A 17,253-nucleotide genomic window follows, 5' to 3' on the forward strand; every position below is an offset into this window, starting at 1 on the left:
GTTTTTTTTAAAAAAGACAAAAGGAAAAACAAAAATTCTCAGGCCATAAATCTTCCTGCTGGTGCACTGTATTGTGTAAGATGATCTTGTTTATGGCAGCTTATAATATCTAGTGGAGAAAGTGATAGCGCTTTGCAAGTGTTAAGGCCAGACAAGAAACATGCAGTTGTACTTTCATTTAAAAACCAATTATGCGCCACACAGTCTCCCATGTTCATAAGCACATTTGTTTATCACATGTCATTGAGTACATGTCTTCAGCTTATTTATATAGGCACTAAAAATTATGGGATCTTGTTCTTTGCAGTCGGGCAGCCAAACCATTAAGAGTGCAAATAACTAAAAGATACATTGTTTGAGTTTTTGGGGGGTTTTTTTGAGAAAAGTTGATTCATCAGAGATCTGAGGTTCAATTTGTAAGAGTAGTAAAATGTTGGATCGTGAAATTAATAAATCTTAAAGAAATCACCAAGTGGTGTAAAGGCTGAAATGAAAAGATTAAGAGAAAATTCTCCTGTAAGTGCAAAACTGAGTGCATCCTTCGACTCTGCACTCAGACAAATACACTCGCTTTACCCTCTTACTTCTTCACTGCCACCATCACAGCCACACACACACTCTCACACACACACACACACACTCCTTCCCCCTCAGCATGCCGCTGCCTAAACATCCCCCAGAATTCTTTGACAGTGGCTGCTCTGTTGCTTGGCAACGGGGAGACGGACAGCGTCATCCAGGGAGCAACGGAGACAATGAGAAGCAAGGAAGTCTGCACTATTCTCACCGAGACTGTACAGATCATGGGGGCAACAGGGTGATCAAAAATATCCAATAATTTGTTTTTTATGTCAAATTTTGAACGACTAAAAGAAAAATGACTCAGTTGCGCAGTTGTACCAATTTTGCTGAGTTTTGCAAGTCATGAAAAATTTGCATTATATATATTTTAGATTTTAATCTTTATTTAACCAGGCAAAAATGAACATATCCTTTGCAACGATAAAAGCTGAAATGAATGGGAGAACACAACCAGCAGACAAAAACAACAGAACAAGACACTGAAGAAGGAAAACAGCTGCATGATATTAACAAAAAACTCAGATAATGAAGTTTTAAGATCTTCATGAATGAATGTCTCAGTCTGAGGATGTTTCATCGCTTCTGAAAAGTGTGTTGTAGGCTACCTCAAACCAGGTTATCAAGGTTGGTGCACAGGGGTAATATCTAAGGTTAATCATGTACTGGACTTCCTTTATTTAAATAGAGAAGAGATGTGAGCTAGTTTGAGATCTTCGTTGGTAGAGGTTTGTAAACATGTCACATGATGCTGCTGCTTCTTCTTGAGTTTAAGGAAGTCCATCCAGTCTTAGTAATGAAGCACCATGTAAAGGTTATAACTGCTGGAGGGATGTTGGAACAGATGGCAATGCAGAGTATCCCCATCCATCCATCCATCCATCCATCCATTGTCTTTTGTGTTGGGGAAGCTGTCTTAGCGCAAAAGGTTGAACACACTTGGACAGGTTGCCAATCTATTGAAGGTTTATTTAGTATATTCAAATTAAAAAAATCCATTAAGAGAAACTTGTCAATTTTTTTGACATTGTCCTGCGTCCTGGAAATCTTCACATTTGTGCAATAAAAAGGAGAATGTCGACTGAAAATCCAAACACCACTTTATTCAATTTTTTTTTCCAATTAAAAATGTTATTTTATTTAAAAAATAACACCGGGTCTTACTCATTATTCCTGTTACTGTCAAGATCTTCAGATGAAATTACATTTAAGTATAATGTCTTAAAAAATGAATAAAATCAAAATCCTTGATGTTTCATTGTTGACTCAATTCAGTTTAAAATGTCTATTTCACTTTAAACCAAACTGGCTCAATGTCAGTGTAACTGCGATCATCTTCTGTAAAATGAATCAACTTGACAGGTATCTTAATCGATTATATTAAAACGACCAATAAAAAATAAATGACATCAAAATAATTGATTGCTTTTAAAAAAAATATTAATTAGAACAGATGTGACCATGTGTCACTGACCTCTTTAATCACATTACCTCCAGCATTCTGAGCGTTCGGTCTGAGCCTGAGGTTGTTTGTGCTGACTTGGTGGTGTTGCATGAAGACAGGACTTCAGGTATTCTAGTCCTTTTCTACTGAAGCAATTCTGTTTAAGTGTTTTAGTCAAACAGCACCTGGGAAAACACACACACACCTGCTGTTTGGCCCAGTAGTCAGTTTATCTGCACTGTTGCCACCTCCAGAGCATCCCCTCTTCATATTGCCAGCTACAATCAGAAAATCACATCTGTAAGACTGAGTGTTGTGAAGTTAAAAATGAAATGAAATGCAGGTTTGTAAATGATTCCAGACATGCTCGTTTCAGTCAGACTTCAACAAAACGAGTACCTGTAAAACTCTTGGGGAAAACATGGATCCAAGGCCTAGAATAACAACATTGCAATTAAAATGCTGAACATAATTTTCTGATATTATTTCCTAACAGTAAATGTAAGGATTCCTAAAAATCCATCTGATATGCATCTTTAAAACTGAGCTACTTCCATGTAAAACTTAACTCAGTTAGCAAACATGTGCTGGCTAACAAACATACTTGCTTACTTAAAACTGCAATATCGGTTGCACTTCATGAAAATTTACTTTGGAAAGATGAGTTTTGATTGCACAATGAATCAGACTCCAACCTAACAAATAACTTAAACAGGTGTTTTGTGCTAAAGATGAAAACAAAATACTGAAAACAACAATTTAACAACAGCACCATATAATTTTAAACCAAACCCAATTATGTTTAAAATGACAATATTCTGGAGATTAAACAATAATGGTAACTGTTGTTGTGGCTGTTTTATTGGACTCTGTGCAAAGAAAAAAAAAAGCGGATGCTCAGTTGGATATGATTTCAAATGAACCGCACAGCTCCTTAAACTGTGCAAACATGACACTCCTGAGACACATGCAGGAGGACATGCGAGGTGGGGAGCAGACAGAGCGAGGCTGCCGTAGCTGCTGAGTAAGAGGGTCTGTGCCATGACTGAGCCCCTGAGTGACAGGTATTGACCTGCCCAGCCAAAAGACGTCTCTGTGGGAACGCTATTGATTATTGCCACAGCAATAAAGGTCCCGGAAGCTTGCGAGAATGTCACGACTCTGTGCTGCCCACCAGTTTTGGTCCCAACACACAAAAACAGAAACACTTACACTTTGTCACATCCAAACTTACAGCCAATCATTCGCTCACGCTGACAAGAATTTCCTGGCCCAGCAAAGAAAAGATTAAAGATAGAATAGAGGCTGCGTGACCAGTTAGGACATGTGCGTTCTGTATAGATATGAGAGTTGTGAGTATCTTGCAACCTGCACAAATAGAGCTAAAGCTATGAGTATTGATGGCTAACATTTGAGGTGATTTACGTATATTTTGTATGCGTGCATGCACAGTCCTGGTGTCGCTGCAGCTTTCTTTTGCGGTCTCTGCTGCAATCTGGTCAAAACAATGAAGATTTTCTTTTTGTCATTCTCTCGCTTTTCTTGTCCGTCTGTCCCCGATTCACACACAAACGCCACCTCCACCCTTGACCCTGCAGTGAAAAGTTAGTGCACCCGAGGTTGAACTCTCCCAGATCAGCTGCAGCCACAAGCGCTGAGAAAGTGAGCCTGACATACGTGTATGCGTGCACATGAGCGTGCGTGTGTTTTTGTGTGTGTGAGCGTGGCAACACTTGGGGTGTCATGAATAGGAGAGATTTGACCCTCAACCCTTGTGACCTGTCCACACAAACAACTCCTATGCCCCAAGTCTGCCATTGTCAGCCTTGACTGCCTTCGTTTATTCACAGAGCCCGCCAAAAGAGCCAAAATTCATTATATACGACTTTGCTTATTATTTTCCACCCACACTAATGCATCTCCCCATTCTTTATTTTTTCTCTCCACTGCCCTTTCCATCGTTTCCATTCTCTTTTGTCTGTTCCCATCAGTCCCCTTTTCGCACAACCTCTGTCCTGTCCATCTTACATACAAGTGAATTTTCCCTTGTATGCCGAGCACTCTGAGCATCAGTTTTTAAAACATTTGCCTCCTTATACTCACTAGCCCCATGGGAGCAAGCACATCTTTTCACGTTTATTTTCTACTGTTGTTCTAGACGAAAAATACAATTGAAGATCTAACTGTGTATATGTGCTTATTTCCCCCCGTACGAGTGTGTTTTAGTCCTTTGTTTTAATCTGCTCTCCCGCCACACCTACACCCTGAAGCCAATGCATCTGTCTGCCCCTGCATCTTCTACTTGGCTATTGGCCATGAATTTTCTATTGCCCACATACTGACACTCAATACATTCAAGATGACCTTTGACTCTTTAATATACTGAGGAACACCCAGGCTACTGTACATCTTCTCTTGTCAACAGGCCACTCGAAGCTCTAGGACTGCAATAAATAAGAGCCACAGTGCAAAATGGAAAATGATGTTACAAGCTGTGTTTAAAATTTGGAAGCTCCCCTTTGATTAAAACCACAAACTTCCCAACTTTCTCTGTCAAAGCTCTATAGTATTTAAATGTAAAGATTTACAATGAATATTAGGTTGAACATGTCCCTTAAAAACATTTACACTTGTTTTCATTTTTGTTATTTTTGTTTTTTGTTCATGAAGCCTCAGTGTCTCTGTAGCAGACACTGCGTTTCTTATAAGGCAAATGTCAACAGAGTAAAACTGACCTTGCAACTATTATATGCATGCAAATAAGTACTATATAGCATGAGTGAATGTAGTGGAAGGTGACATACGATGAGAACGTCTCGAAAAGATAACTATTAAGTAGAATAAAATAATAAATGTAAAAATAACCTCGTAATTGATCCTAATTGCAGCATTTGAGAAAACCAAAGGATCAAAGGCCTCAGGAAGACGTGCGCGACATGATGATTCTTCTCTTGGATCAAAACCTCCCTCTGCTGGTGAATCTCTGTAATTGCTACTCTTTGGCTTCATATTACGACAAAGCTGGGTTTATTCAAAATCCCTTTCTATTTCAGATGTATGTATCAGAATATCACACATACAGACTAAATGCCCATACTGTGGTCGGAATATTTAAAAGGCTGTGACTGGTTTACTCAAAAACAATAAATAAATAAATAAATTTTTGACTAACAAATTGCCATGTTTAAATGCACCCCCCCCCCACCGATTTCTATCCCTGGGAACATTTTAATGATATTTTTAAGGATGTTCGACCTTAAACTTTAAAACTTTATTCTCCATCTTTCTAATCTTTCCAAGGGTATCCCACCGCTGTAAATACCAGTGTGGCCAAATCACGCCTCTTTCCCCTCTTTCTGTTTTTTTTCCTACAGGAAAAGGTTTATTACAGCGGAATATAATCCTCTCTGGCTTTAGGATTGGGTTTGCATTTCTCTTCAGAAGGGGCCAGCTTGTACATGAAGAAAGGGGTTGAACATTTGGGAAAGCCCTTTTTTCTTGGACTGCTGACGCGTACCGCGGCTACGTGCTGCTCCGGAGCCCCGCGGATTACTTTCCAACTTTAACAGCCTCCACCATGATACTTCACTTTCTAGCTTTGGGGGCCTTTGTTTTTCAGACTGAATGTTACTTTTCGGAGGAGAAGTATCCAGAGGAGTCGAAAATGCAGCCTCCAACCGTGGTTATCGCTATCATAGCGAGAAATACCGGTCACTCCCTGCCATACTACCTCGGAGCTCTGGAGAGACTCAACTACCCCAAAGATCGCATCTCTGTGTGGTGGGTTTCCTGCATGGACTGCCAGGCTGTTTGTAGAGGGGTCTCCTTTTTATCCGTCTATAGCAGCCGTTCAAAAGGTCAATGGCATTTAAATGAGTTTGTGAAAGCAGCAGCGTCCTACCCCTCCCCTGTTCCCTCTGCGCCTTTCACAGTCCAGGCTGCCTTTCACTCCGCCGCATTCGTTTCCTACCGTCGCTCGCTTGGAGTTTTATGTCCCGTGAAGTTTGTATAGAGTAACTGTACCAGCAGTGATTTTACTTCTTTATAATTCATGCTGCATGTTCAAATCTACAAACTCTAGGAATTTAGCTGTTTAGACAGCGCGGAGTGGTTTATTAGTGAGGAAGTAAAAGAGATCCCGTTTAATCGGTGTAATGATGGAAAAAGATTAACTGTTGGTTTAAGATGAGGAGATGACTCTAGTATGTTGAGTCCTACGAGAATATTGATCATCATCGTCATGAAAGTCATGGCAATTTTTGACTTTTAATTATTTATTTGAAACAAAGTAAGAACTTTATTTTGGATTTTCTCTAATCCATACAGAGTCAAAAACAAACACCCACCCACACGAAGATTTAGCAAGCAGCACCTCAGATGCCTTGGTAGCCACCAACAAGCTTCTGGCACACTTCCAGACGGATATTTGAACTCTCTTCTTAGTAGAATTAGTAGAGTTTATTTAAATTGGTTGGATCCAGATCGGGCCTTTAAGCATAGTCCACAAATTGTCAATAGAGTTGAGGTAGGTGCTTTGGGAAGGCCATTCCAGAAGCTTAATGTTGGCCTGCTTTATCCATTCCAATAACAGTTTTTATGTGTGTTTGGGATCATTGTCCTGTTGGAACACTCAGTTGTGTCCAAGTTTCGACTATCCATCTGTTGATTTCAGGCTTTATCTTTACGCCTACCACTGGCAGCAGAGCATGATGCTACCAGCACCATGTTTGACACCTGATAGTGTTATTGTGTTTGAAAGTAACTGTAAATTGTAGTCAAGCTTGAAGGTGTTGATTTTAGATCAGGGGTTTCTTTTTTCGCTCTCTCAGTCCATGGTGTTGTAAAACTCACTCCAGTGTGGACAGTGACACTGGTGTTTCAGCAACTTTCAGTTCATGGCAGGCTTGAGCCTTGGAGGTTCCTGGTTTGTTCCTGAACATCCTAATCAGTTTCCTCTCATCTGAGAGTAACGATTTGGGTCTTCTTCCAGACACATGAGAGTAACTTTTACATTGTATAATTGTTTGAACCAATGATCTTGGAATCCGCAGTTGTTTAGAAATGGCTCAAAGAGACCTTCCCTAACTGTGTCTCCAGTTGCTGTACAAATATGAGTTTAAAGAAATCATTAAGAGCCCTAATATTATGATGAAGTTAAAAAAAAAAGGATGTTACTCTGCAGTGGTGTCTTATTTGCACAAATAAAAAAAAAACAAGACTAACAAAAACCTGGTCATGCAATAGAGCCATTCTGCTAATTGACAGATATCTAGTATCTTTGATATACCTTGTCATTTTGTCCAACCCTACTTCACCACAAGTAAAGGTTTGCTAGAGTGACACTGCTGAAGATAACTCACAGCTGTGGACAGGAACGGGATCCAATGCATATTTTAGTGCAAAAGCTGTCAGCCACTTTGCTCTTCTTTTCTGCCCAGAGGTCATGAAGTGCATTGGGTTAAAAGTAATCAAAAAGTAATTAAAAAAGTAAATTTTTCTTTATATAACCCCTTTCAAGATGAATATCACAAAATGCTAAAAACATAAAGACAAAAAAGTTACCAAAAAGCAAGGTTAAAAATATGCATTTTTAACCTCATTTTTAAAAGAGATCACCAACTTCATAGTGCTATGACTCAGTGGGAGAGAGCTTCAAACTCTTGGGGTATTTGTCTCATTTATTTTTATATTTGTATATCAGCCAGCAAGTCCTGATTAAGTCACCTCAGGGATGTACTGGGGATGTAAGGATACAAAAAGATACCTGATATATGCTGGTGCTTGTTAATGCAGAGCTCTAAAAGTCAAAACTAGAATCTTAAAGTAGACTGAAGTTAATGGGGTGCAAGTGGAACTGAATTAGCGAATTGCAATAATCTAGATGTGATGAAATAAAAGACTGATTATGATTTGATTGATTTCCAATTCAGACTGTGAAACAATGAAACCTAACTTGACAATATTTCTGAAGTGATAAAAACGAGAGTGAACCAGAGCTTTAACGGGAGTATCCACAATCAAAAGTTATTCAAACTTTAGCAAAAGGGGCAAGGCAATCTAGAATTTCCATTACCTTCAGCACAAATCTGTCATGGGATTTTTGCTTTCTCTTCACTAAGTTGAAGAAATTTGACAGCCAGTCTATCTAGCAGTGATAAGAAATGTCCTTAAAAGTGATGAAAATGTGCTGAAAAGGGAGCAGATATGACAAAAACGGTAAAGGCCCCAAAATAGAACCTTGTGGTGTACCGTAAACCAGAGAAGCGGAAAATGATTGTTCAGATCATTCAGTGGAACTGAGAGACAACATTAAAACGTTTACAAACCTGAAAAACTCTGCTCAAATAAGTAGTAATCATTTGTATTGTGTTGTTTTGTATTGTATTTGGTTTTGTTTGTTGATCGAGTAATACACAGGCTGAACATCAGTATTGGGCACTGAATCAAATAAGCCTGTCAGCAAATAATTTGACATTTACCAATGAGAGCGGGAATGCAGCATGAATTTTGCACCGGCATGATGAGGAGCTGAAAAATTCACATAATGTAGATTTCACTGTTCCCCTGGCACAACGAGGGGAATAAGTAATAACAAGAACCAACGCCAAGTTTAGGTTCCCTACGTTTGGTGCAGTTACTTCACCCTCTGCCTTCTCTGTGCTTTCCAGGGCAGCCACGGATCACAACACAGATAACACCACAGCCATACTGAAGGAGTGGCTGACTGTCATGCAGAAATATTACCATTATGTTGAGTGGAGACCAATGGACAAGCCAACGTAAGTCTGAAAATGTTAATGTGTTGAGCTTTGTGTACTGCTGGGATTTGAGTTTGGAAACACCCCCAACTTGATCTTACAGCACACGTGGATCAAAGCAGATCACCTTCAATAGTTGCTTTCTACAAGGGAAATGACAGGAACAATCCCTTTTACTCATCAGGAGGCAAATCTATGATCCTCTGAAGTGTCATCCTGGTATTGACAAAATAAATCAAACAATGTTCAGATTGTACATGTATTGATTTTTCTTACTGGCTCTTTTTGTCCACGTGTTCAGTGAAAGTATTAACACCCCTCTGTAGGCTGCAACGTTGCAGTTCATCTGGTATTCATTTTAAAAGCTAAAAAAAGAGTTTGACAAAGCATATCTAGGCTTGTCTGTACATGATGCTCTGCTTTCTATTAGCAGACTCTTTTATGCCTGTCAGTTATTATTCTGAGTGAGTTCTGCTAAACTTCTACAGTCATGAAACTGTTACGTTATCCACCTGTTTATGCTCTTTTCACAGCACCACAGAACTTATTTACTGTTCTGGTTTTATTTAATCCATTAGCATCGGTATGCTGTATTCACTGTGGTCAACACTCCAGCATGATTCAGCGATGCTGTTTTTTTTTCGTTTTGTTTTTTTTACAATAGAAACCATTCAGCCAATCACATATTTGCTTCACGTGGCAAATTATACAACATTTTACCAATATAGTATTATATCCCCTAATAATACTGTACTTCTGTGTGTCTTAGGTCCTATGCTGGAGAGCTGGGTCCTAAGCATTGGCCCAACAGCAGATACGAATATGTGATGAAGCTGAAACAAGCAGCGCTCAACTTTGCCAGGAAACGCTGGGCTGATTATATCTTGGTACCTTTCTTGTGATAAGTTTCATATTATCTCCTTTCTTGATTAAGCAGATGGGATGTCTTTCTTACTGAGGCTGTTATTTCATCCAAGAAAAAAAAAAAACTTAGCAACTGTAATTTGAATGAAAAATACTTTTTCCTTTGTATTTTCTGTCTCTGTGATTCAGTACGCAGACACGGACAATATCCTCACAAATCCAGAATCCCTCAACCTGCTGATAGCAGAAAACAAGTCAGTCATCGCTCCTATGTTAGATTCTCCGGGGGCGTACTCTAACTACTGGTGTGGTATTACTCCACAGGTGAGCAGCACTTAAAAATGAGTGATTATTTATCCGCTTAAAGGGAATACTTGAGAAAAAAAATTGTTGTTGCTTTCTTGATGAACATAATGCAGAAAAATGACACAGATCTAGGACATAAGTAAGCATATTTTTTTAAATATCTCAATTCTTTAGGGATATTATCGTCGAACAGCAGAGTACTTCCCCACCCGTCATCGTCACCGAGTGGGCTGCTTCCCTGTGCCTATGGTCCACAGCACCCTGCTGCTGGATTTGAGGAAGGAGGGCATGAAAAAACTTGCTTTCTATCCTCCTCATGAGGACTACTCGTGGCCCTACGACGATATTATTGTTTTTGCCTTCTCCTGTCGGGCTGCAGGTCTGTAGATGCTCGTGTGTTATTATGTTCAGCAGTCAGGTTTACTCAACACAGCTGTTGCACTAAATCACGTCTGCGCTTGCTTCACTGTAGAATATTTGTATATTTCAGGACTCAGTGTTGAAAATATACATGAATAAATATGTTTATAATTAATTAAATGATTGCTTTTCGTTGCTACTCAGAGATACAGATGTACCTGTGCAACAAGGAGCGCTACGGCTACCTGAACGTTCCAGCCAAACCGCACTACACCTTAGAAGACGATCGTCTCAACTTTGTCCATGTTCACCTTGAGTCTATGAGTAAGAGCATAGATGATTTGTAATACTAAAGCCAAATAATGACAGTTAAAAAAAGGCACATCAGCTCACCTCTCTTTTACCCCCCCCCCCCAAACTAATATCCCTGTTTGTGGAAAAGTCGACGGGCCACCCATGTATCCTTCCCGTTTCATCCACATGTTTCCAAAACAGAGAGACCTCCTGGGATTTGATGAGGTAGGTGAACCAGTTCAAGTTTTTTCAGTTAATGTGTAAAAAAGGTTAACCCAACCTTATACAGGCTTGTTCTATGCAGTAATGAAAGCATGGATGTAATTATGTGTAATATATAATATAATTATACATCAACTTTTTAGGTAGTACTTTATGTTCAGCAAGATTCAGACCAATTATGATGCATGTTTTCACTGAGTGAATAGAGTTTGAAAACATGCCGAATATGCAGTCGACCCATTTGATGAAACTCAAAGATTTATGATGATGGTACACAGTGTCCAGATTTAAATAACGTTCTGGGTCGCCCATCTCCTGCACAGATTTATCTGATTAACCTGCGACGGCGTGCTGACCGCAGAGACAGGATGTTGTTCTCTCTAAACGAGCTTGAGATTGACGTCAAAGTGGTCGATGCCGTGGATGGAAAGTGAGTGGATTGCTCTCAGGTCTTTTCCTCTCTCAGTTTTATAGTTAAGTTTGTCAAGAAATGTAACACCGTGTCAATTCAGACTCTTGGTGTGAGGCCAATTTCAATTCTTATCTTGAAAATATGGACACTTGTGGCTTATAATAAATATCAGCGTTATGGCTACGTATGCTCCAAATTTGAACGCTCTTCTCTTATCAAAGACAGAATTACCAAAAAAAAAGTGTGTGTGTGTGTGTGTGTGTGTGTGTGTGTGTGTGTGTGTGTATGCAGTGCACTGAACAGCAGTGACATTAAGATTTTGGGTGTCGACCTGCTGCCAGGATACTATGACCCATTCTCTGGACGCACTCTGACCAAAGGAGAAGTGGGCTGCTTCCTCAGTCACTATTACATCTGGAAGGAGGTGAGAGGACACACACTGTCACACATTTGTCAAATCCCTTTTCTGAAGTTAAAACTCAAATATTTTAATTTATACTTCATAGTATACTATATAAGAAGAAAGCATAATTGTATATACAGTCCTTGCAAATCACCTTTTTACAATATTATGATACAGTCATGTGAAAACAAAACTATAACTTCTTTGAGTTCTAAGCGTTTCTATATCAACTTCAGTAGCTTTTACGTTACCTTTAGCAGTAATAACTTGAAGTAGTGGTTTTCTGGATGACTTAATCGGTGTCTTACATCATTGTGGAAGAATTTTGGCCCGCTCTCATTTACAGCACGCAGCTTCACTTCACTGAGGTTTGCAGGCATCCATTTATGCACAGTTATCTTAAAGTCCACCACAGCATTTCAGCGGAGATGAGGTTTGGACTTTGATTCGGCCGTTGCAACACCTTGATTTATTTCTTTTTCAGGCATTTTGTTGTAGATTTGCTGCATGACCCAAAGGTTTTAACTTTTGGACAGAAGGCCTCATATTTAACACTAGAATGATCTGGTATACAGAGGAGCTTCTGACTCGCAGCACAGGTCCTGTGGTTGTAGAAAAAGCATAAATAATCACCCCTCTACCATTGTGCTGACAGTTGGTGTGAGGTTTATGTGCTGTGTTTGGGTTTTCTCCAGACATATCAGCGTCCATTATGGCCAAACATCTTCACTTTGGTGTCATATGTCCACCACACATTGTTCCAGAAGTCTTGTGGGGTTTTTTTAGATGTAAGTTTGCAAACCTAAGCCGTGCTGCCAAGAAGAGGCTTTCTTCTTGCAACCCTTCAAACTTGCCGTTTGTTTGTGGACATTTGCTGGGATGTCCACAGGAAGATTGTCAGCTGTACTGAATGCTTTCATAAAATGGACTTCAAATGATTGAAAATGGCTTCACAACCCTTCCAAGACAAAAGACAGCAACAATTGCTTCTTTAAGGTCATGTGTAAGATGTCTTTCCTTCTTGACATTGTGTTAACACACACCTGAATGCTCCATACCACCAAACTGCCAAAACATCTGCTTTTATGTAAGTGCTCACACCTGCTGATGTTAAATGTATTTGATTCACAGTGCCTGGCTGCTATTTACCCTCTTAATTCATATCTAAGTAAGTTGTCCTTAGCTTCTGCATTATGGAGTTGTTCTCATACAATCAATAATGACATGATGTAATATATAATGTGTGGTTGTTAATCTGAATTTGCATTTACATAAGAACTGCTAAGGACCAGATTATTTTTATGTAAAACCTTAAAATTCAAAGAAGGCGTACTTTCTTTTTCACAACTGTAAATGAAAATAATTGCACTCAGCTGAAAACCAAGAGTCATGTTTGTAAAGAAGATGGATGCAAAATAAAAACCTGCTTTTATGACACAAACCTTTTGATTTATTTAACAGGTCAGGCTTACAGTGTGTATACTTCTTTTTCCATAGATGGTGGACATGCAGATGGATAAGGCCCTGGTCTTTGAAGATGATGTTCGCTTTCAGGCCAACTTCAAGCGACGAATACTCAAAATGATGCAGGATGTGGAGCAGGTGGAGCTGGACTGGGACATCATGTAAGACACATTTTACTCCTAGTTTCCAGTCCAATTCCTGTTTTTGGTTAAGGTTAAATGAGACGCAGGTAAGAAAGCTCAGGTTAGGTTCATTATAAAGTCCAAAGTGCATTTGTACCCTTTGATATAGTTTGCTGGTTTTGTTTGAAATCATACAAACGGGATTAGACAAAACTTCAGACAAAGTTTGAAGTTTTTCTAGTGTAGAATTTGGGACAAATTTATGACTATGATATACAATAATAACTTAATGGAACATATTTTTGTAGAGCAATCGTATTTGCTATAACCATTAACATTTTGTGTACTGTGCAGAACCATGAAGTCCAGTAGGGTGATTTTTTTTCTCATATTATGAGATAAAATCATTTAATTAAAAAAAAACAAACCCTAATAGAATATCCCAAGCTCCATGGTTAAAGCTCATCCAAAATACTTAAACATGTGATGTTAGCACTTTCTTTTTTCGTACATATTTGGAAGGAAAATGCACGTACAGAGCATGTGCTGAAAAATGTTTTATGCCTGCTAGGCAGAAAAGAACAGCAAGGTGGAGTTTGATTGTAAAAATCACATGCCTTGACCATCCTGGGTTTTTGCTGCTTCTACCCCGCGCCTGATTTTTTTTTTTTAACTTCTTTAGTTCTTATGATCGCTTTATGTTGCCACAGATACTTGGGCAGGAAGCAGGTGAATCCTGGAAAGGAGGAGCCAGTGGAGAACGTTCGTAACTTGGTGATGGCCGACTACTCGTATTGGACTCTGTCCTACGCCATCTCCCTACAGGGAGCCCAGAAACTCCTCAATGCTGAGCCACTTTCCAAGATGCTGCCTGTTGATGAATTCCTCCCCATTATGTACGACAAACATCCGAAGTATGTATCATAAAAAAGTGTCAAAAATACACTCATGCTACTCTCTGCGCACTTTGAAGTTTTTCTGGTTTTCTTCTTGTATGTTCCATACAGTGACCGCTATAATGAAACCTGTTCTTCAGCACTCTTTAATCTCCTTCTCCTGCGAGACCGTTTAAACTGAAGCAGACCTCAGGGCTAAAAACATTCTTTTCTATAGCTGCCTAAACATGTGTACATGCTTTATATTTAGCCTAGTTTTGTTTGGAGTGTATAGATTAAAGAACTATGTGGAAGTCTGTGGTTTTACTTCACTGCGTTTTTCTGAAAGAAAGTCACTTTGATATGTTGTGCTTGTCAAGCTGAATTAGCGCACCACATTTCAAAATAGATTTAATCTTTCTCAGCATTTTCCTTTTATGATGCACAGGCCTCGTGTCTGCATCTCTTTCTGGGATTAATGGTCTGAATTTTTGTCAGTGTGGGCTGACATTTTCTTAAACACAGTGTGACCGACAGATGTGAGCAGCCAGAGTGGACTCAGTTTTGTTTGTGGTAAAGAAGATATATATTTTTTCCAAGCCTATGTTGTCGCCTTTCTCCATGAATTACACTACTGTATGGTCAGTCCAGACTATTTTAGTCCATACTTAAATTTCTATGGTTTGTTATTTAAGTTTATACCAGTGTTTGTGGCACTAACAGTATGGTCTGTACTTACTTTGGTAAAAACAAAACAAAAATTAAGCTGCAACATCAAAGTTTCTTTATTACAGATTTGATATAAAAGAATTATGCTGCCACACTAATATCAGTCATTTGTTTGGGGACTTTAATTTTGAAGCCTTATATTTAGAACTACAGCATTTTTTGGTTTGTTTATGCCGTTGGCTGCGAAATCAAAATGATGCTTTAATAATGTGTTGTACGTGTGTAATCACAAAAAAGAATAATTTTAGCCCATTGATAGGTGGTCGCTATTATCATTTATCATATATATTCAGCTTTGGCAGATAGAAATGAGCTATTGTCAAGAAATGAAAGATGGTAGGATGGTTGACAAGTTGCATCATGTGAATTTGTCACAGACATAGATACCTGCTAATTAAAGCTCACTAAAAATATTCTTTTATATGCACCATAACTAGAGCACAGACAGTTCAGTCACTCTAAATAGCTAAGGCCTACCAGTTGAAGGGGAAATTGTATTTTCTGGTTGGAAGTTGGCCTACTAACATTGGAGTCATTGGGGTTGACTCACTTTGGGAGCAAGCCTCCAGTGGCCATTGTTGGAACTGCTTTTTTAATCATTGCCTTTAATTTTCAACCGCAGATGTTGTTGTTTAGTTTTAACTACTGCCATAATAATACAGACATCCATGGTTCCTCCACCATGATGACTATGGTTATCCCTTAGCGTCCATCTGGCATCACTATGAGGTTCACATTTTTGGTTGCAAAGGTCCAGACGACTGTCTGATGCAATAAAAATGCACGTTTGTCTCTCCGTACAAAGGAAGTCTAACCACATTGGCGATCCTTCAACTGCTGACTTGGAGCCATCATCTGTAAAGCTTCTATTTCATGCTAGATGGTTGCTGGAAGTCTATAAAATATCGACTTCACCTCCAAATGTATCTTTAAATTATTAGTGTAATGGGTGAATCAAATTCTGGCTTTAACAATGATATCCTTGACAGTTTCCCCAACAAGGCAACTGTTCTCGTCATCAGGAACTAACTCTAAGAAATGAAATGCACTTTGTGCCAAAGGATCTGCAAACCAGAAGGCCTGGCTGTGTCTGTGTGCTCCATCATGTGTGGAAATCTGGCCTATAGCCAGCCTGCTTTCTCTGCACTCTCTCTCTTTTTCACACCACTGTGATTCTGATTTGATATGCTTGACTAGTCTGCTGAGAACACTCAACAAATGCACCCCATGCATTGTTGCCCTTCATGCCAAGAGTAACTGAACCATCTCTGAAATTGGCCTGTTGTCACCATCTCTTGTCAAATCAGTATAGTGTAATGAAATCACAAAATATCCCTGATGTTTATATTTAACATTTCAGTAAATGGTGAAAAATTGCTCAAACTGCCCCCCCCCCCCCCCCCCCAAGAAAAACAAAACTTCCATCTGTAGTTCCAGCGCTGTTATTTTTGTTATTTTTTCTTTATTGTGACATCCTATCCTGTGTTTTTAAGTTTCGAATGATTTTACCCAGTCTAAACACTGCCTTTGTGCTCCCTCTGCAGCGAGGACTACAAATCCCACTTCCCCAATAGAAACTTACAAGCCTTCAGTGCGCACCCCCTCCTGGTCCAGCCGTGTCACTACGCCGGTGATCCCCAGTGGGTGAGCGACACAGAGACGTCGACCCTGTGGGATGATGACTCTGTGAGGACTGATTGGAGGGGCTCCCACAAGACCCTGAAAGGGGCTGCCCCGGCACCCGAGATGCTGTCAGTCGCCTACAGGGATGAACTTTAGTGCAGCACAAATGTAGCTGAGGAGAATCTGCAGGTCCACAGGCCATGAGGTCAGAGAGACTGTTACTGAGGAGAGAGTGATACTTTCACTCCACCTTGTGTCATAAAACTGACATGCTCAGTGTCATTTAACCTGAGCTTCTTAGATAGGAGGCAACAACATAAGATATGGTGTTCGTTTCGGCTTTGTGTAAAGACATGCACAGTTGTCTCGGTGTAATAAATGCGTCAACCTGCACAATAGATTTTTCTCAAACAACCCCATGTTTAGAGTGTTTATCCTTCTATGTGCTTTTCTTTTACTTTGCTCAGTCATCTAGTTTAGTTGCTTCATTTAGAGCGTTAATTCATTCTGTATGGTTCGTGTCAACCTGTTTAAATGTACTCCTGTGATAGTGCGTAATCTGTTGATCATATTCTAACCGAGGGTTCAGTAATTGCACTGTTAACAACTCCTGGCAAGTCTGGAAAAAAAAAGTCTGAAATGTATTGGCTATTGTTTTTTTTTTCTTTTCTTTTTTTCGTGTTGCTATAATCTGTCTGTACATTTCTGTGCTTGCGTGTGTCCTCCACTGGGGACTGGAGAGTTAACACAAATCTCGAATGACCATAATTGATAAGTATTTTGTTAGTAGCTCTTACA

The 17,253-nt window shown here is 39.5% G+C and overlaps 1 protein-coding gene across 1 annotated transcript; it reads left to right on the forward strand.

Annotated features, from left to right (window-relative positions):
- The first annotated feature begins 5,563 nt into the window (after window positions 1-5,563).
- Window positions 5,564-16,648, forward strand: cercam (cerebral endothelial cell adhesion molecule). Its single transcript, XM_085358098.1, has 12 exons — window positions 5,564-5,803; window positions 8,692-8,802; window positions 9,551-9,668; window positions 9,835-9,969; window positions 10,126-10,330; window positions 10,516-10,635; window positions 10,754-10,830; window positions 11,151-11,257; window positions 11,531-11,663; window positions 13,140-13,267; window positions 13,939-14,142; window positions 16,377-16,648. The coding sequence occupies exons 1-12, from the start codon at window positions 5,601-5,603 to the stop codon at window positions 16,609-16,611; spliced, it is 1,776 nt and encodes a 591-aa protein (XP_085214224.1). The 5' UTR covers window positions 5,564-5,600; the 3' UTR covers window positions 16,612-16,648.
- Window positions 16,649-17,253: the final 605 nt, after the last annotated feature.

This window comes from Diplotaxodon limnothrissa, linkage group LG7, assembly GCF_057381915.1.
Source record: "Diplotaxodon limnothrissa isolate DT_005_m linkage group LG7, D_limnothrissa_male_GT1.1, whole genome shotgun sequence".
Lineage (NCBI taxonomy): Eukaryota > Metazoa > Chordata > Actinopteri > Cichliformes > Cichlidae > Diplotaxodon > Diplotaxodon limnothrissa.